General features: G+C 36.5%; 1 protein-coding gene across 3 annotated transcripts in view; it reads right to left on the bottom strand.

Moving 5' to 3' along the window:
- RTN4 (reticulon 4) overlaps positions 1 to 18,642 on the bottom strand; it is a 69,593-nt gene that overhangs the window by 13,630 nt on the left and 37,321 nt on the right. For all 3 annotated transcript variants that reach the window (XM_020915098.2, XM_020915099.2, XM_020915100.2), the window contains one exon: positions 2,433 to 2,640. In XM_020915098.2, the coding sequence (XP_020770757.2) occupies positions 2,433 to 2,640 (208 nt within the window). The remainder of the gene's footprint in view (positions 1 to 2,432; positions 2,641 to 18,642) is intronic.

Genomic DNA, 18,642 nt, shown 5'->3' on the forward strand with positions numbered 1-18,642 from the left:
CTCCCCATGTCTGTGGACACTAGTTACACTGGAAATTACCGTCCTCTCTAGTAATTCCTTGTCTCCTAGTTTTACTCCTGCAATATGCCCAAATATATCTCCTTATTTTTATTCACTATGCCATCACTATAATTTAAGTGGATTTATTTGAATTCCTTTCTTTTTGAGCTATACTAGATAGTGCTATTTAGGCTGAACTCAGGTAGGAATCAGAAGACTCGATACCACCTAGGTATTTAACCTTGCAAAGGCATGTAACTTCTCTGGGTCATGGTTCCACCTCTACAAAATTAGAGAAACAGACTTCTTGAATCCATTCAAACTCAAATATTCTATGATTCTGACTTTCCAACCCTGAATGCTTCCAATCTTCTTTCTCACTACTATGCTGTAGTTCAAAACTGAGCTATTCATCTAAAGTTCTTCACCTTAACGGGAGGCTTTGTTCCTCATGCACTTTTCCCCATCCACAGAGCTCTCCTCTCACTTCTGGTGACGGCACACCCAAGTCAGTCAGCACCACCTCATATCCCACCCATACATGAAGGCCTCTCCCCCACCCTACTATGTAACTCAAATAATGCTTTCTTTTGTATTATTCTTTTTTTCTTATTCTTATAGTAATTATATCCATCCTGAAATATAGATATGTGTATACCTGCACATTTTTTTCTACTACAGTATAAACTGTCAAGGACTAAGAACATCACCTTTATTAGTACAATGTCTAGCACAGGACACTATTATTTCAGCTCAGTTCAGTCGCTCAGTCGTGTCCAACTCTGCAATCCCATGGACTGCAGCACGCCAGGCTTCCCAGTCCCTCATTATTTATTGGCCAACAAATAGCAAGTTATTATTATCAAGTTAAAAATGGTCAAACATTCACACCTAACCCTTAAACCAGCAAAAATTTATTAGTGCAGTTTTAAGAAATATAGAGAAGTGGCTGACATGACTTTAGCTGTATTCTGTTGCTCTGTGCCACTGCTTTTGTTCCTGCTGAAGACAAGACATCTGCCCAGCAGGCCCAAAGGCTTGCACCGGAGGATATTTACATTCATTCACCTGGCATTTATGTGCTATTACTGCAAAGGCAGCACAGTCGTCACTCTTTCCCAAAGACCACAGTGATACTAACTTTACTAAGGTGACTGAAGAACTTGAAAAACTGTCCAAAAGGCAGTTAAATTGGCATGTTAGATGAATTTACTTTATGACTATAAAAGGCCTTTGAGCTAACAATAATGTTTCGTTAGTTTCTTTTAAAAGTCTTCTTTAAAATCAAACAATATGTAAAATTTATAGATGATTTAGAATTGTTGGCCTGACAGTGTTTTTATATATTTCAGTGTAACTAATTAAAAACCACACTCCTTTACGATTTGTGGCATGATATAACTGCTGTTTTGAAGTTGCAATTTCATATTACTGAATTCATACTTTGTTTCCTCTGTAAAATGTAGTAATGTCTATAGTCTCATCGAGTCTCATGAAAACTGGAAACCTGAAATTAGGACAACAGTGGTGTTAAGTGATAGAAACTGGTAAGTCTGAGATAAAAGACTCATTTAAAAATATGAAAACTTAGTGGCTGTCAGGGGCCAGGTGGGGAGCAGCTATAGGTACAAAATGTCTTTTGAGTGTAACGAAAATATCTGGAATGAGATGGTGATGGTTGTACAAATCCATGAATATATGGGAAAAACCACTGAATTTTACAGTATGTGAATTATATTTATCTTAATTTTTAAAGGAGGGGATGAGGGTGGGGAACGTGCTGAGTATGAAGTGAGATCAGAAGATCCAAGTTGAGGTGTGTCCACCCCATTAGCAACCAGAAATATAATGCTAGTGTACTTGTCAAAATAAGGTAAGATGATGTTAATTTACAGACAAGAAAATGGTGAAAGAAAGTAGTTCTCCAAAGGATAATACACCAAAGTAATGCCTTAGGGAAGGAGGAGAAGAAACTAGACAGAGTAGGAAGTAATGGTAAGAAAAGACAGACGTAGTGAGGAAGCACGATGGAAAAGCATAGTATCAAATAGCATAAAGAGTAATCAATAAAGAAAATGCAACTCTCGCCAATCCCAAACATGTTAAAAAGATATAGCTTCCTTTAAAGTAAAATTAGGTAACCAACATCTACTTCTAATAAGTAAATATTACTAACATGTAGTGGAGTTAGGCTACGGCTAATGATCCATAAACCCAGTCTTTTCCATCAGGAGCCTATGAAATGACCATTAGGAAATCTAAAAAGCAGGTGCTTTTGGTAAAGCTTTTTAGCAAAAATTTGCAATTATCTTTTAGCAGTTAAAAAAAAAAAAGCATGCCTGTAACTCTACAAATAGCAGAGATTAGCCTCAGTCAATACTGAGACTGTTTGTAGTGCTGCCAATGCGTGCCTTGTTTTCCAGACATCTCACCTGAATGGGTGGCCTTCATCAGATTTCTGGATAGCCTGGATCACACCCTTATATATCCTAAAGCTGATAGTCACAGAGAGCAGGGCCAAGGCAATGTAGGCCGTTACACTCACAATGCTGAATACTGTCAGTGAGAGCAGCAGGAATAAGCTGGCACCAAACACCACTCCAGTCTTCTTAATGTCTCTCCAGTAGAGGAGGTCGACAACTAAAGATGCAAAAAGAAGAGATCTGAAATTAGAACATTACCTTACCCATTTTTATTTGCCACATTTTTATTTACCTACAAAAGTAAAATGGCCTTAAGATAAAGTGTGTGTATATGTATATTCAAATAATAGAAAAAATATCTTAACACAGAAAAAAACTACTAACTCAAAACATGCTAAGAAATTAAAACTTTACTAAAAACTAAAAAGATGAGGTTCACGGCTCTGCTTTTAAGAGATCTCTGAGAAACTTCACAAAACTGTAACCTAACCTGGCTATCACTGAAACAAACATTTCCTACAAAGCTAGTAACAGACGGAAATAGCCTTTATACTACCCAGAAAGCTATTTTCCTCTAGGAGCAGGTAAATGCAATGCCATAAAACTTTAGGTGTCAAAGAAAAAAAACATATTACACTATTATATAATGTTTATTAATAGTAAGGAGTCGGACAAAGCCTAACCTAGCAAGTCTGCTCTTGGCCCATGGTCACAGGCCACCGTGGGGATCGAATAACCAAGGGCCTGTGGTCTCAGGATCAGGTTATGTACAACCCAAGGAGAACATAAGTATGTACAACCCTCCTCTGCAGGAGGCCCAAGATCTCTTGAACTCACAGGCTAAACATAGTTCATCCCTTTCTGGATTGTGGACAGTTGGCATCGGGGAGTGTTCTTATAGTAAAATAAATATGGATATACTCTTGAGTACATTTTTAAATGGTTATTTTTAAGATGAAGGAGGCAATAAAGAAAAATCACATCTAGGGGCTACTTCAGTCTTGATCCCCAGGTCCTCTAATGTGTTTGAACTTCCTTTAGTGTTAAGGGTACTTTTGTGGGAAAATTTACGTATATGAACTACAAAATGTTAGATATTATTATGAAGCCCTAAATTCCTATTAGTAAATATCATATGAGTACTGATTAAGATATTTTAAATGCCTGTTAAGTGTGCTACACATAACCTGGGGTTCAACATTTATTATGTTTAAGGAACATTTATTCCACCCTCCTAAATATGATCTGATTTGAATGCTATTAATTTAACATCCTATATAGGATTTACAGCTTTGTTTTCAAACTCTGATTTCAACTATCTATTAAAGCTTCTCTATTTCGAGTTTGCTCCAAGTCTGCCTAAAACACCCACATCACTTTTGTCCTATTCAACTAGTTTCTACTACTATGCCAATATACTAGCACAACTGCGACCTGACCAGAACTTGAAATAGTCCATCTACACCATGAATAACAAACACTGAGTAAAGAAATAACAGCAATGCTAATAGCTTTCTGACATTCCGCAAACACTCACTGAGCTGATACTGTTAAAAAACAAAAACAACTCAACCTAGTAGAATGAATTTAAAAACCTGAAAATGGAGGCATGGATTTTTCTTTAAGCCCGGTCCCACTAGAAAACACCATAATTCTAGGAAGATAAGACACATAAAAACAGTATCAGTAAATTTTAAAACAAATACCTTACCAATGTGAGAATTTAGAAAAGGAAAAAGACTGGAGAAAATTTTAAAAGTCTTTGTAAGAGACAGCTGAGTCTTGAAGAATGGGTAGGCATCTAGAAAACCTACAGGGACAGGGCTCATTTTAAGTCTCTGCTAGCAACAATTCTAATAACCAGTGCAGTTTTCTTTCTTTCAGCAAGAGAGTAGGGAAAAACAGTAACAAAGTTGGTCTTTGGTAACATTCTTTCCTGGAGGCTCCCCCTGTGCCCCACAACAGTAGCTTATCTAAGACAGACACAACAGGAGCTTACACAGACAAAGCACGTAAGATCCCAGAGCCCAGTCACCTAGACTCAAACACTGGTTCCATAACATACTAGTTATGTGACTTTAGGCAGGTCATTAAATCACTCTATACTTCACACCTCTACACTGCACCTCTACACTTCACCTCTACATTTTCTTCCTCTATAAAATATGTATACAAATAGAAATGATTTTACTGAGATCAATACTGATTTTACTGAGATGTTGTAAGGATTAAGTGACATAATCAATTAACAAAATTATTCATCAGTAAGATAATGAATAGAATATATTTAATATAGCATACAGCATAAAATAAATATCTCTTAATGTCAAAGCTGTTATTTTTGTTATTATAAATGCCACCATGGTCATTATCACCTTCTTATTCAGGTTTTTAAATAATAAATACACATGGAAAAAGAAAATGTCAACCTATGAATAACTCTGGGCTATCCAGATGGCACTAGCGGTAAAGAACCCGCCTGCCAATGCAGGAGATGTAAGAGACTTGGGTTCCATCTCTGGGTTAGGAGATCCCCTGGAGGAGGGCAAAGCTATTCACTCTAGTATTCTTGCCTAGAGAATTCCATGGACAGAGGAGCCTAGTGGGCTATGGTCCATAGGGCTGCAAAGAGTTGGACACGACCAAAGCAACTTAGCAAACATTGCTGTGTTATATCACAAACATGTCACTTTATAAATCACCCGGAAAAGAATTTTAAAACATACCTAAGTATTCATCATTACAGGGCAAATACAAGTTGATAACCTAGATGAATGAGCAAGTAAACACCCCAAATCTATTTTTATATGAGGAAAAAAAAAAACTCTTCCTTTGTAAAAATGTCTGATCCTCAAAGTGCTCCAAAACACTTATTAACCCAGATATTAACCCTCAATATCACTATTGTTGGTAAAAGATAAATGCAGATATCCTCACTATTTCTAACCATCATTAAAAAAACTTAGAGGTATATACAACACACATTAATGTCAAATCAAGTTACCTAAAAAACAAGAGTTACTGTCCGAACAGTTTCAATGACTAGATAAGAATTATTTATAAGTAGTCTATGATTGCTGTATAGACGGCTGTGGTGGAAAGAAGTACCAGGAACAGGGACTCAAGAAACCCACACCCTGGTACCCACATCCTCAGCACTGTGTAACTTTGGATGAGGCTTTATTTCCTGTAGACTCAGAAACAAACAGGATTCACAGTTAGTACAGAGATACATGTTAATCCCGCACTCAAATTCCCAATCAGTGTGTCCAAATTAGTCAGATTTTATGTTCTATTGTTCGTGCAAGAAAAATCTAAAATAACTGCTTTCTTTTTTATCTAGATTTACTAGGGGGTAAGAAGCTTAAATATTTTATATCAGTTTTTTGAAATGAACATTCCTTTTGGTCAAACATTACTAAAGATTTAGAAAAACAAATTCACATTCCTATAATTTTTCAAGCCATTATAAACTATGCCATTATGACAACAGTATGAGAGGAGCTAAAAAAAGGCTGAAAAGTTGGACTTTTTACACCTAAGAAATGTTTTCCACCTTGCCAATCTACATTTTCCACATATCCCTTTATTTCCTGCGTCAGTATTTACTGGGCACTTAGACTGAATACTGTCTATAGACATCATCTCTTTCAATTATTAAAACTATGAGGCAGGCTTTCAGACAAGAAAAGCGAGACCCAGATCATTTAATAAGTAGTGAACATGAATTTTTAACACAGGCTTCCTACTGATAAAACCCACCCTCTTCACACATGATGCCAACTTAAAAGCTCAGACTTTTATTAAAAATGTGTAACTATGAAGTCTGAAAGACTATTTAGTTAACAGTTTTTATCTCTGGGTTGTACTGTTATAAACTTAATTTGCTTCATTCCCTCTTATGCCACCTGAAATTGTCCCTTTTTGAGGAAAGCATGAATTACTACTGTATTTACCAAAAATGCACCCTTTCTATTCCTGTTTGATACCACTAGAGTATCTTATAACAAGTGTGGGTCTCCCAGGAGGCTTTCCTACTGGGAAGAAAATACCCTCCCTGATAGCTTAATATTAATATTTACATATAACTCATAGTTAAAACTTCCGGTGCTTTGGGCTGAATCAAGCCAATTTCCCCTTAGCTATTGATATGAGAATAGTCATGTATATGATCCAGTGATATTCAGTGACTGCAGCCTAATATAAACCTAACTGCATGCAAGTACAGTAAACTATAACCTACTACTTTTCTACCTATCAAACAGTTCCTAAAAATGAGGTCTTTTCAAGAAATGGAAGAGCTCTGAAGATCTTGTCTACAAGTCTGTATATATATATTGTGTGAAAATATGCAAATAGTATAGTTCTCAAAACAGATACAATGAGAGTCATGTGGAAATAAGTCCCAGAGATGCCCTGCTGCTGAGGAGGGACAGAGGGCAGAAGAGTCGAGAGAGACACGACGACTCGGCCTGACGGGCAAACGAAAGACAAAAGTAATACACCTACAGGAAGGTCCCAGGAGCAATACGCATGGTCGTCATGGCCACTGTGCAAGTACAGAAGGGTTTCAATCTTTTTTTGTAAAGGAATTTAACAGATTGTTAGTGAAGCTGCAAGGGTTAAAAAAATACAGTTTCTAGCAAAGAGGGGTGCAATTTTAAATGATATTCACCAGTATTTCTAGTTTCACAGATTCCTTAAATTGGGTTTAATGAAAAAACTTTGAAAGATAAAGTTTATCCAGTATTGGTGATTCTCAATGGAGGGAGTCATAGAATTTTTTCAAAATCCTTTCCTTCCTGAGAAATATATTCAAATACTATTGCTTCTAATATCCATCAAGAAATTTATGCACTATATCCGTTAGTTAGTTTAGATGCTAGTTCAACCCTGACACCAAAATCAGGCAGAGACATCACAAGAAAACTACAGACCAAGATTCCTTATGAATACAGATACAATAATCCTCAATAAAGTACGAACAATATTAATCTAGCAACACATAAAAAGGGTTACATATCATGGCCAAGTGGTATTTATCACAGGAATATAAGGCTGGTTTCAACATATGAAAACCCATCAATAATATACCATATTAAAAGAATTACGGACAAACCCCACATCATCAAACAAAGAAGCATATGACAACATCCAAGACCCTTTTCATTATAAAAATACAAACTAGCAATAGGAATGGAAGGAATGTCCTCAAGCTGATAAAGGTTATCTACAAATAACCCACAACTAACATCATACTTAATGATGAAAGACTGAAAGCACTTCCCTTAAGGCCAAGAACTAGGCTAGGATATTCCTCTTTCAACTTATATTAAACACTGTCCTGGAGGCATGGAGGTAGGGCAGTCAAGAAGAAGAAATAAAAGGTATCCAGACAGAAAAGGAAGAAATTCAACAACCTCTATTTGCAAATAACACAATGTTATAGGTGGAAAATCCTAAGGAACCCACCAAAAAAGCAACAGAACTAATAAGTCCAGAAAGGTTGTAGGATATATATATACACACACATATATATATTGATCCATATTAAAAAATCAGTTGTATTTCTATACTAGCAATGAATGATCTGAAAATGGATTAAGAGAAGAATTCCATTTACAATAGCATCAAAGAGTTTCAACAGAGCACAAGACTTAGAAACTGAAACTACAAAAGTGTTGAACGAAATTAAAGACAAATACATAGAAAGACAGCCCATGTTTATAGACTAAAAGGCATTACAAAAATGGTAATGCGCCTCAAATTGATCTATAGAGCAATCTCTATCAAAATCCTAGCTGCCCTTTAGCAAAACCTGACAAGCCAATAATAGAATTCCTATGGAAATGCAAGAGATCCAGAATAGCCAGAATAATTTTGAAAACCAGAGTTGGAGACCTGGCACTTTCCTTTTTCAAAGCTTCCAATAAAGCTACAGTAATCAGTTTGGTAGTGGCGTAAGGATGGATAGACAGATAGATAGATTATGGAATAAAATTAAAAGTCCAGAAATAAACCCATACATTATGGTCAAGTGACTTTGACAAGGATGCAAAGACATTCAATGGGGGAAAGAACAGTTTTTTCAACAAGTGGTGCTAGGACAACTGGACATTTAACTTCAACGAGACTGAGGTTGGACCCATACCTTACACCATATACAACTCAAAATGGATTGAAGACCTGAAGAGTTTAAAGTACAAAACTCTTAGAAGAAAAAAATTAGTATAAATCTTCATGGTTTTGGATTAGGCAATGTTTCCTTATAGCAAAAACAGTTTAAAAAAAAATAATAAATTGACCTCAATAAATCAAAAACTTCTATGCTTTAGAGGACATTATCAAAGTGAATATTCAATCACAGAATGGGAGAAAGTATTTACAAATTAAACATCTGATACAAGACTTGAATTCAGAATATATTTAAGAAACTTACAACTCAACAATAGAAAGACAAACCAGCTGAAAATTGGCAAAGGATTTGAATATAAATTTCTGCAAAGAATATGGTCAGTAAGCAATGTAAAGGTGTCATTAATCATTAGAGAAATGCAAACCAAAACCACAATCAGATATCACTTCAGACACACTAGGTTGGCTAAAATAAAAAAGGCAGATGACAAATGTTGGCAAGAAGTAAAAGACTGGAATCCTCTTACATTGCTGATGGGAATATAAAATTCAGCCATGGTGAAAAACTGGCAATTCCTCAAAAAGTTGAATAGAGTTATCATATGACCCAGGAATTCCACTCCTAGGAATTTCCATCCAAAAGACTAGAAAAATCTATGTATACAAACATTCACAACAGCATTACTCATAGTAACCCAAAGAGGAAACAATCCAAATATCCATCAACTGATAAATGGATAAACAAAATATTCATACGATGGAATATTATTCAGCCATAAAAAGGAATGAAGTACTGATAACATGCTACAATATGAATGAGTCTTGAAAATATTACGCTAAGCTAAAGAAGCCAAACACAAAAGGTTACGCAGTTGTTTGGTTCTGTTTATATCAAGTGTCTTGAATAGGCAATTCTATAGAAGCAGAAAGTAGATTTGTGGTTGCCAAGAACTGGGAGTAGAGATTGGGAATGACTGATGATGGGTTTAAGATTTTTTTGAGGGTGGGGATAAAAATGTTCTGAAATTAAATAATGGTGATGGCTGCACAATTCTGGAAATATACTAAAAATCAATGAGTTGTATATTTAATTAAAATATTAAAAACAAAAACACCCTTCAGTAAATATTACTAATTGATTAGGATGAAAGCATACTTATGCCAGTTTAAAGCATGCAGTAATCCTAATTATTCAAAAAATGTTTCTATGCTTTGGATTTAACATTTGTTTGTTTAAACTTTCAGATATTTACACTTATTAAATAAAAAATAGTGATGCTTTCAGGTAACTTATAAAACAGTAAATACTGTCTTACAGGCTTTTCTCTCCTTACTAGAACCTGAAAGACTGCTAAATGCCTTTAATCTTTATATTACCTGCTTCATTAATATTTGCTGCACTGTCTGAAAAAACCAGATTAACATGTTTCTATTCCTAAAAATAATTAAAGAATTTAATATTTTCAAATTAAAGGGCATCTTTAAATAAGAACTACAAGGTCTCTTAAAATGCTAATTTTGGATTCCTCTGTAATCACTTCAGTGGTGCTGTTTATGAAGGAAGAGTTTAATGGCCTCTTTATTCTTGAGAAAATTAAGACAAAGGGCTTGTACAAGGAAAAGTTTACCCTTTCATGCTTCCTAAAGTCCCTCTGTACAGCAGAATGGAGTGTTAATCACAAAGGCAACCTAAACTTTATTCTTAAATAAAATGTTCATGAAATGCCTTTTAAAAATCTGAAATTAATCTAACAGTGTTTTTTCCCTTTGTAACAGTGGAGAATGCTTATGGATCACCAAATATTAATAACTTTGATCAATTTAAACAAAATGTTTGTCATTTAGAAAAAATTCCCTGCAGTGCTTCCCCACTTTTGCTTTCCAAATAAAACTGAAAAACCTTTGACTGTGCTTTGTGCAGTGCACAGTAGTACAGCATTGTTATCAAACCAAAATTTTAATTTAAAATAACTCCCCACACACGACAGTCTTTTATTCAAAAGAAACAACTTCTGGCCCAAGGAAGAGTAGGAAGAGTTTGCCTACATGTGGTAATCATAAATTGTCGACTGTCAGAGCTAAAAATAGTGCCAGCCTTACATGCAGGAGTCATCCAATTACATTTTGCCCCAAATCAAATTCTTACTGAAGCTCTTCCTTGAATAGCTTGAAGTCAGGTTTCAATTCTTAAATCTTGTATCTGGGTAGGAAAAAACACTGAACTAGGTGGTCCTAAAAACACTGAGAGAACAAGAAACAGCTAGTGGTAAAATGCCTACTTCCTAAGCAAAAGCAAATATTAAGTACTCTTTAATAAAGTAAGGTGAAGAATGAAAAAGGGAGAAAGGCAGTTACAAAGGAAATTAATAAATATAAACAAATGTTTAACTATTAGAATGATATGAAATTTTTAGTTTATTTTTCACAATCATAGTCTTCATACTAATACACACTTATGTTATTTATTAGAAATCACAAGCCTTAAATAAATTTTCCCAATTGCCAGGAAAAATGACTAGAATTCAGAGTTAATAATTTATTCCCACATAGTAAGTTTTTATCTCCATATAATAAGCAGTACTCTTGCCTGGAGAATCCTATGGACAGAGAAGCCTGGTGGGCTACAGGTGAAGGTACGCAAGAAGAACTGTGCAGAGTGGGAGTTTAACCTTTCAGCAAAGACAGTAAGAGAGGCTTGAGTCCTATTTCTCCCATCGATTTACCATCAGTATGACCCTGGTTAGATCACTGAACCGAGTTTCCCCATGTGCAAAACTGGAAAAATGACAGCCACCTAACAAGTTAGCTGAAAATGAAATGGGATTTCACACGTGAAAATGCTTGGTGAGCTAAATACTAAGTAAGAGTAATGTCTGAAGAGGTAAAGTCAAGTAGCACAATCAAGTATTAAATACTATGCTTTAATAAGCTCTGATTTTTTAAAAAGGCGAGTTCAACTTTCTTTGAAAGAAGTCGCCTGGTCCCAGTTAGGAGGTCTCAAGGTGAAGGGCACCTAGTCCTGCTACAAAGCTTCTCAACTAAATACTCGGCAAACCAGCCTCCCTCTTGGCCACCTCTCCTCATCCTGTAGCTTGAGTTTCTAAAAGACATGAATTTCAGACGGGTCCTTGTGTCTTTCATCACTAACTCTTCCCTGTCTTACTCCTGACAACTTTACAGTATGTTGCCCATTTTGACCACCACATATCTGAGGAAGAAACATTTTACATAAAATTAGTATAAATTCTATATTTGCCCTTTCTGCAGTAATTTAGTAATCCCCTATTCTGAGTGAGGAACTGTGCAACAATTTTGTATACATTATCACTGATCACAACACCTCTATAAAGTGCTTTTACCTGCATTTTATACATAAAGAAAGTGAGGCTTAGAAGTATTAATATTATTAAATTTGCAGGGTTACCAACTGAAATTCAGGTCTGACCATGAATGTCTCACTCCTTCCATCATACCACATTTTGTATTTAAAGGAATTTATCTAACCCCATGTCCAAGGTCCAAGGTCAGGGGTGGCAGCCGAGAGGAGCTACCCCACGTCCAAGGTAGGGAGCAGCGACTGTGCTTTGCTGGAGCGGCCATGAAGAGATACACCACGTCCAAGGTAAGAGAAACCCAAGAAAGACGGTAGGCGCTGAGAGAGGGCATCAGAGGGTAGACAGACTGAAACCACAATCACAGACAACTAGCCAATCTGATCACATGGACCACAGCCCTGTCTAACTCAATGAAACTAAGCCATGCCGTGTGGGGCCACCCAAGACAGACAGGTCATAGTGGAGAGGTCTGACAGAATGTGGTCCACTGGAGAAGGGAATGGCAAACCACTTCAGTATTCTTGCCTTGAGAACCCCATGAACAGTATGAAAAGGCAAAAAGATAGGACACTGAAAGATGAACTCCCCAGATTGGTAGGTGCCTAATATGCTCCTGGAGATCAGTGGAGAAGAAACTCCAGAAAGAAGAGGATGAGACAGTTGGATGGCATCACTGACTCAATGGACATGGGTTTGGGTAGACTCCGGGAGTTGGTGATGGACAGGGAGGCCTGGCGTGCTGCGATTCATGGGGTCGCAAAGAGCTGGACACAATTGAGCAACTGAACTGAACTGATCAGTACTCATTTGCTCTTTATCCTTCTTGAGGATTCCATATAGTGTTTCAACCCCAGTTTAAATAACTGAGGAGACACAATTTCAGTAATACAGATTCATTAATAGGAGTGAATCATGTTTAAATTGCAAATTGTGATTCCTAGAACCTATCTAAATTGTCCCTCTCTTTGAAAATAAAAAATTAAAACTAAAATAGCAATAGATATAGATAGATGAGACAACATAAATCAACCACAAAACTGCATATCTTCCTAATAATGTAGCATTTTGTAAGGTCAATGTCTTAAGCAATGTTGGAGAATTATTCCAAAAGAGACTGACAGTCCAATAGGCACTTCGAAATAGAATATGTGACCTCAAAAGATTAACAGTAACCAACAGGAAAGTCATGAAAACCCTTGAACCTTTTTTGTAAAAGGACATTATGTATGATCCACTGTGAAAGTTCAATGATAAAAAAATGTCATTTTGTGTTAACCAATTTCATAGTAAAAACTACACATCAAAAAGCCCCAAAACTTGATTCATCTTTGTTTATTCTAAGAACTTATGCATAGCTGCGATTACAACCTAAATTTTAAGTTTCATAACTGTTGGTTTTATGTGTCAAAATAAAGTATTAAATAAATCTTTTGCCCTCTGTTATTTGCCATGAAATTTGAGCTTACTTTAAGTGGTTGTTTCTCCTATATTAAGTATCCTCAAGGAGAAAATGTTTCAATATACTGAAGGAGAGTAAAACTATTATTACTGCTGCTGCCTTCTAAGGAAAATCCAAACTTCTATGAGTTAAGAGAACTGTGAGGTTCCCTAACTAGCCAATCATGCAGAAGTCCTATTTTCTATTTATAAAAAATAAGTGGGAAACATACTGTTCCATTACTCCAGAAATCTGAAAAGTTTAATAAACTGAAATAGGTGAAAAAGTCAGAGCAAATTACTAGTTTAAAAAGAGAATGAAACTTCACTAGTAGGTAAACCTCTATAACCTTACGTATCTATTGCATACTCAATATAAATGTTCAATGAATAAATGGCTAATAGTACGTACAATGTGTGTGTGTGTGTGTGTTAATTGCATCAGTTGTGTCCAACTCTTTGTGACCCTATGGACTGTAGCCCACCAGGTTCTTCTGTCCATGGGATTCTCCAGACAAGAATACTGGAGTGGAGCCCTCCTCCAGAGGATCTTCTCAACCCAGGAATCAAACCCATGTCTCTCGCTTCTGCACTGGCAGCACACATTCAACAGTATTTTAGTGTCTATCAGTACCTTACATAAATGCATAAAATGTGATTGGATTAAAAATTTGAGGACAACAAGCAGATTGAAGTAGACATATTGATATATTTATACATTATATATGCATAAACACACATCCAGTAACATAAATAAGCATTATCCTTGATGATGACCCTATGCTACTAGCTATGTAGTGATGAACAAATAATTCAATCTCTTTAGTTTTCCTGTTTTCCTTACCTGTAAAACATGACTATTTAGAATAGGATAAATGACTACTAAGATGTCTTATCTATGGGTAAAATATAAAAATCCTGGATTCACAAAAGTTGCTTAAGTTACTTAACTGCTCCTTTAAGAAGGGGTAAGGTAGGGAGAATCTCTTTTATTTCTCCCATTTGAAAATACATTTTTAAAAATTTCCAACAATGGATGTATGGGCATCCCAGGTGGCAGTGGTAAAGAATCCTCCTGCCAATGCAGGAGATGCAGGTTTGATCTCTGGGTCAGGAAGATCCCCTGGAAAATGGCATGGCAACCCATTCCAGTATTCTTGGCTGGAGAATCCCACAGACAGAGGAAACTGATGGGCTATGGGGTTGCCAAGAGTCGGACACAACTAAATGACCGAGTGCGCCTGGGCACGCACGCACGCGCGCGCACACACACACACACACACACACACACAAACACACAGAATGGATGTATACAGTTCAAGGACAGGAGTAAACCTGGCTGAATGTCAAAGTTCTCATCCTCTTACTCTGTTGCAAAGCTATGCAGAGTCAGTGAGAAGACCCAATGATGAGGCCACCACTATTTCTTCCGCTTTCAAGGAATTTACAGACTAGGAAAAAAAAAAAAAGCCAGTATTTTATACATATACCTGTGTGTGTGTGTGTGTGTGTGTGTGTTGTATGTGTGTATATATATATGTGCTGTGCTAAGTTGCTTCATTTGTGTCCAACTCTGTTGAGACCCTAAGGACTGTAGCCCGCCAGGCTCCCTCGTCCATGGGATTCTCCAGGCGTGGATACTGGAGTGGATGGCCATTCCCTTCTCCAGGGGATCTTCCCAACCCAGGGATCAAACCGGCGTCTCTTATGCCTAACCTGCATTGGCAGGCGGGTTCTTTACCACTATATATGTAAAACTGTAATAGAAGGCACAGAATGAAACCCAAGAGATTGGAGTTCTGAGGAACACTGGAGTATCTCCACTTGAGAGGTAAATACCTCAGGAAGGACTGAGCCTAAAACTTGGATTGGATTTTAGACAGAGAGAAAAACATAAGCAAATGCAAAGAACAGGCATGTTGAGGGAGTAAGTCCTTCAATGTGGCTGGAGGCAGAATAATGGGAGATGGGATTATAGAGGCTAGGACTAGAACATGAATGCCTTTTAAAAGTCCAGGACAGAAGTATGAACTGAATTTGAAAAGTAAAGGAAAATCCCTTAAGTGCTATAAGCAGAGCCATACTTTTAGGAAGTGTTTGGCTTGACACATAGGATTTAGCAGAAAAGCCAGTTAGAAGTTCTGGCGAGGAATGAGGAAACCCAGATTTGGGCAAACAAAGAAAACAGAGATGATTCTTCCATTGCTCCCACTGCTTATCCACTCAAGATTTTAAATCATATAAAGGAGGAAAAAATTACAAATTTACTCTTTTTCAACTTAAACCTGGTTCTCATCAAGTAATTTACCTAAAAGAGACAAAAATAGCTATCTTAGAAAAGAGTTAAAACCATCAAAAAACCATATGGAGTATTTAATTTTGGCCAGGGTTTCAGGACAGGTACTTCTATACATTGCTCAAAATAATTTGCATCTTTCTGGTAGTTTTGCAACATGAAACAAAAGTCTAAATACGTTAATCCAGCAATTTGGAAATAACTATGAACAGGAACAATAATTTACCTCCAATACTTTGGCCACCTGATACAAAGAACTGACTCATATGAAAAGACCATGATGCTGGGAAAGATTGAAGGCTGGAGGAGAAGACAACCACAGAGAATGAGATGGTTGGATGGCATCACCAACTCAATGAAAATGAGTTTTAAGTAAGCTCCGGGAGTTGGCGATGGACAGGGAAGCCTGGTGTGCTGCAGTCCATGGGGTAGCAAAGAGTCAGACACAACTGAGCAACTGAACTGAACTGACATTTGTTCTAAGACTGTTCATACTTGCAAAAACTTTAGGAATAACTTTAATATTTAACTATATGGGATTAACAGGACATACTTAGAATACTACATCCATTAAAACAAAGTAGAATGTTTTTAAATGAAAGGTATTTCCCCATTTAGTGGAAGAAAAGTGACTATAGAACAAATCGTACCATACATAACCCCCAAACACATACACCCACTGTTAAAAATACACACCAAAACCACTCTGTGAAGTGATAGCTTCCTTCTTTCACAGACTTTCTAAATTTTCTACACACACACACACACACACACACACACACACACACACAGTATAACAATACTAAAGCAGTAACTAGAAAAAATAGCTAATGAATGACTCAACATTGGGTTTCAACTAAGTTTGGAACTGAAAAGCAGGGAGGCTTCCTCTAATCAATAGGTCTCTCAATTGATTAATACCCAAGTTCCCTTCTCAGGATTTTTTTTGGGGGGGGTGGGTTTAAGTAAGGGGTTAAGTAAAGCATGTTTCAAGCAGGAAGATTCCTTCTTCTCTCTATCTGAATGTCAGTATTAAGCATACGCCTGAATCCACATACTCAGTAACCTTACGCTTTGAAAGAAACTGAAAGTGACTTAGCAACAGTAAAGAGAGCCCTATGCTCCAGAAATGGTCCTAAATCAATGTCTTGCCTTACAATCAAACTAGGTTTAAATGCTAGAAAACTTGTCCCCATTCTACACAAATTTCTCTCAAGGTTCCCTTAGAGCCTGTTAACTGCCAAATCCCCAAAGCACTGGTAATAATGGGCAGTGTTGCACATTTCTAAAATTCAGTAGGGTCCACAGTCATTCCTCCATCTTCACATTAAATGACTTCTCTGTAGTGTTTTAACCACCCATTCTATTTTTTCTGGAAAAATCTCTCCCTCCTTAAGATCAGGGAACAGGCACTATCCTGCTTGGACTCTAACTTCCTGAATCTTCCTGGTCTGCACATCCCACCATTTCAATAGGTTTTAGGCTTTCCTTACTTAATCTTCTGTCCTTTTTATGCTAAAGTCCTCACAGTATTCATCTGTCTCACTGTGCATTCACTTCTCAATTAGCCATTCATCATTAAGCCTGTCATTTCACTAAGCTTCAGTAAGTTTCCAAAATGGAACCTGGCATCATTTCTACCTACTTTAGCTCTATTTCTACTGACACTAAAGCAGGAGCATTGCCAAAGTTTCACTCTGAAATTTCATGTTGTCTTCCAAGTCCCTCCCTCACCCTAGTCCCACAAATTTATTTCAAATGTTAAGTACTCCTCTCTCTGTTTCTCAAACCTGTCACCCCCTTTTCATTCTTATTTCAGGCCAAGTCTCAGCACTATTTGCTTTAAATGTGGGCACAAATACAGTCATCCCCTTCTGCCTCTAAGTTCTTTTCTAATTTACCAAAACAGTCTTTAAAACCTCCAAAGGCTCTTCACTCCTTTTATGATAAAATCCAAAGATTGCAGTGTCTTCTGCAATCTGACCCAGAGTATCTTTTCATAAAACCAGAGAACATCAAAACTGGTACACCAAAAATCATGCAAAAGAGGAAAATGAAGACAAAAATGGTTAAGTTTCTTACTCTGGCCAAAATCACATAGAAAGAAAAATCACAGAAAGAGAAACCTGAAAACATATAGACTGGGGTTTCCTAAATGTGTCTGATTATAACATAAATGGTGTTATAATCCTAGTGTCAAGATGCTTAATATATTGCCACACTCTTCCCCTATAAATTCTGATTTGGTAGACCTGAATAGGATCATAGGAATCCATACAAAAAAGAAGGCAATTCTTCTCTTCAGGGAACTTTGAGGAAACCTGACCTAGATCTTACAAATCTTCTACATTCTTTAATCATACCAATGTTATCTTCCAGCTACTATCCTATAAACATTCTGTTCTACCCAGAAAGCTCTATTGTACCTTGTTTAGTGATTAAATCATTCTCCCACTTCACCCAAATCCCCAAACCTACCTATTCCTTCTATTTTGGGCTCTTAAAAACCTTTTGACTGTTTTAATCAGTGCTTTTCAAATTAACCTCAACGATCAAGTACCTCATAGATTTCATTTGTTATAAGTATTCCACTAAGAACAACAGAAAACCCAATATGAAAAATATATAAAAGAATATAAATTATTAATGTGGGGCTTAGCCTGAAAAAATGTCTTCAACACTAGTTAATCAGCAAAAAGAAAACAAAATTTTAAACACTGAAATCAGAATATCTCATTTCTTTATACCCTTATATACTACCATCATTAGATGTGACAACTGGATGAACAGGGGTGGTAAAGGAGTAGAAAAATATATGTATGAGCTTAAGACTGTTTTTTGTTTAGTATACCTAGAGAACTTAGGTTAGATTCTTTCCTCTATCATCACACTTTTCATAAAATGAGGAAAACCTCACTCCATGGTAGTTTCAGCTTCTCACTGATTTCCACTTAAGTCATAACCTCTAATCTGCAACATTAAAATTAGCTGCTGAAAAACACTAAAATATAACTTA

This window comes from Odocoileus virginianus, chromosome 2, assembly GCF_023699985.2.
Source record: "Odocoileus virginianus isolate 20LAN1187 ecotype Illinois chromosome 2, Ovbor_1.2, whole genome shotgun sequence".
NCBI classification, from domain to species: domain Eukaryota; kingdom Metazoa; phylum Chordata; class Mammalia; order Artiodactyla; family Cervidae; genus Odocoileus; species Odocoileus virginianus.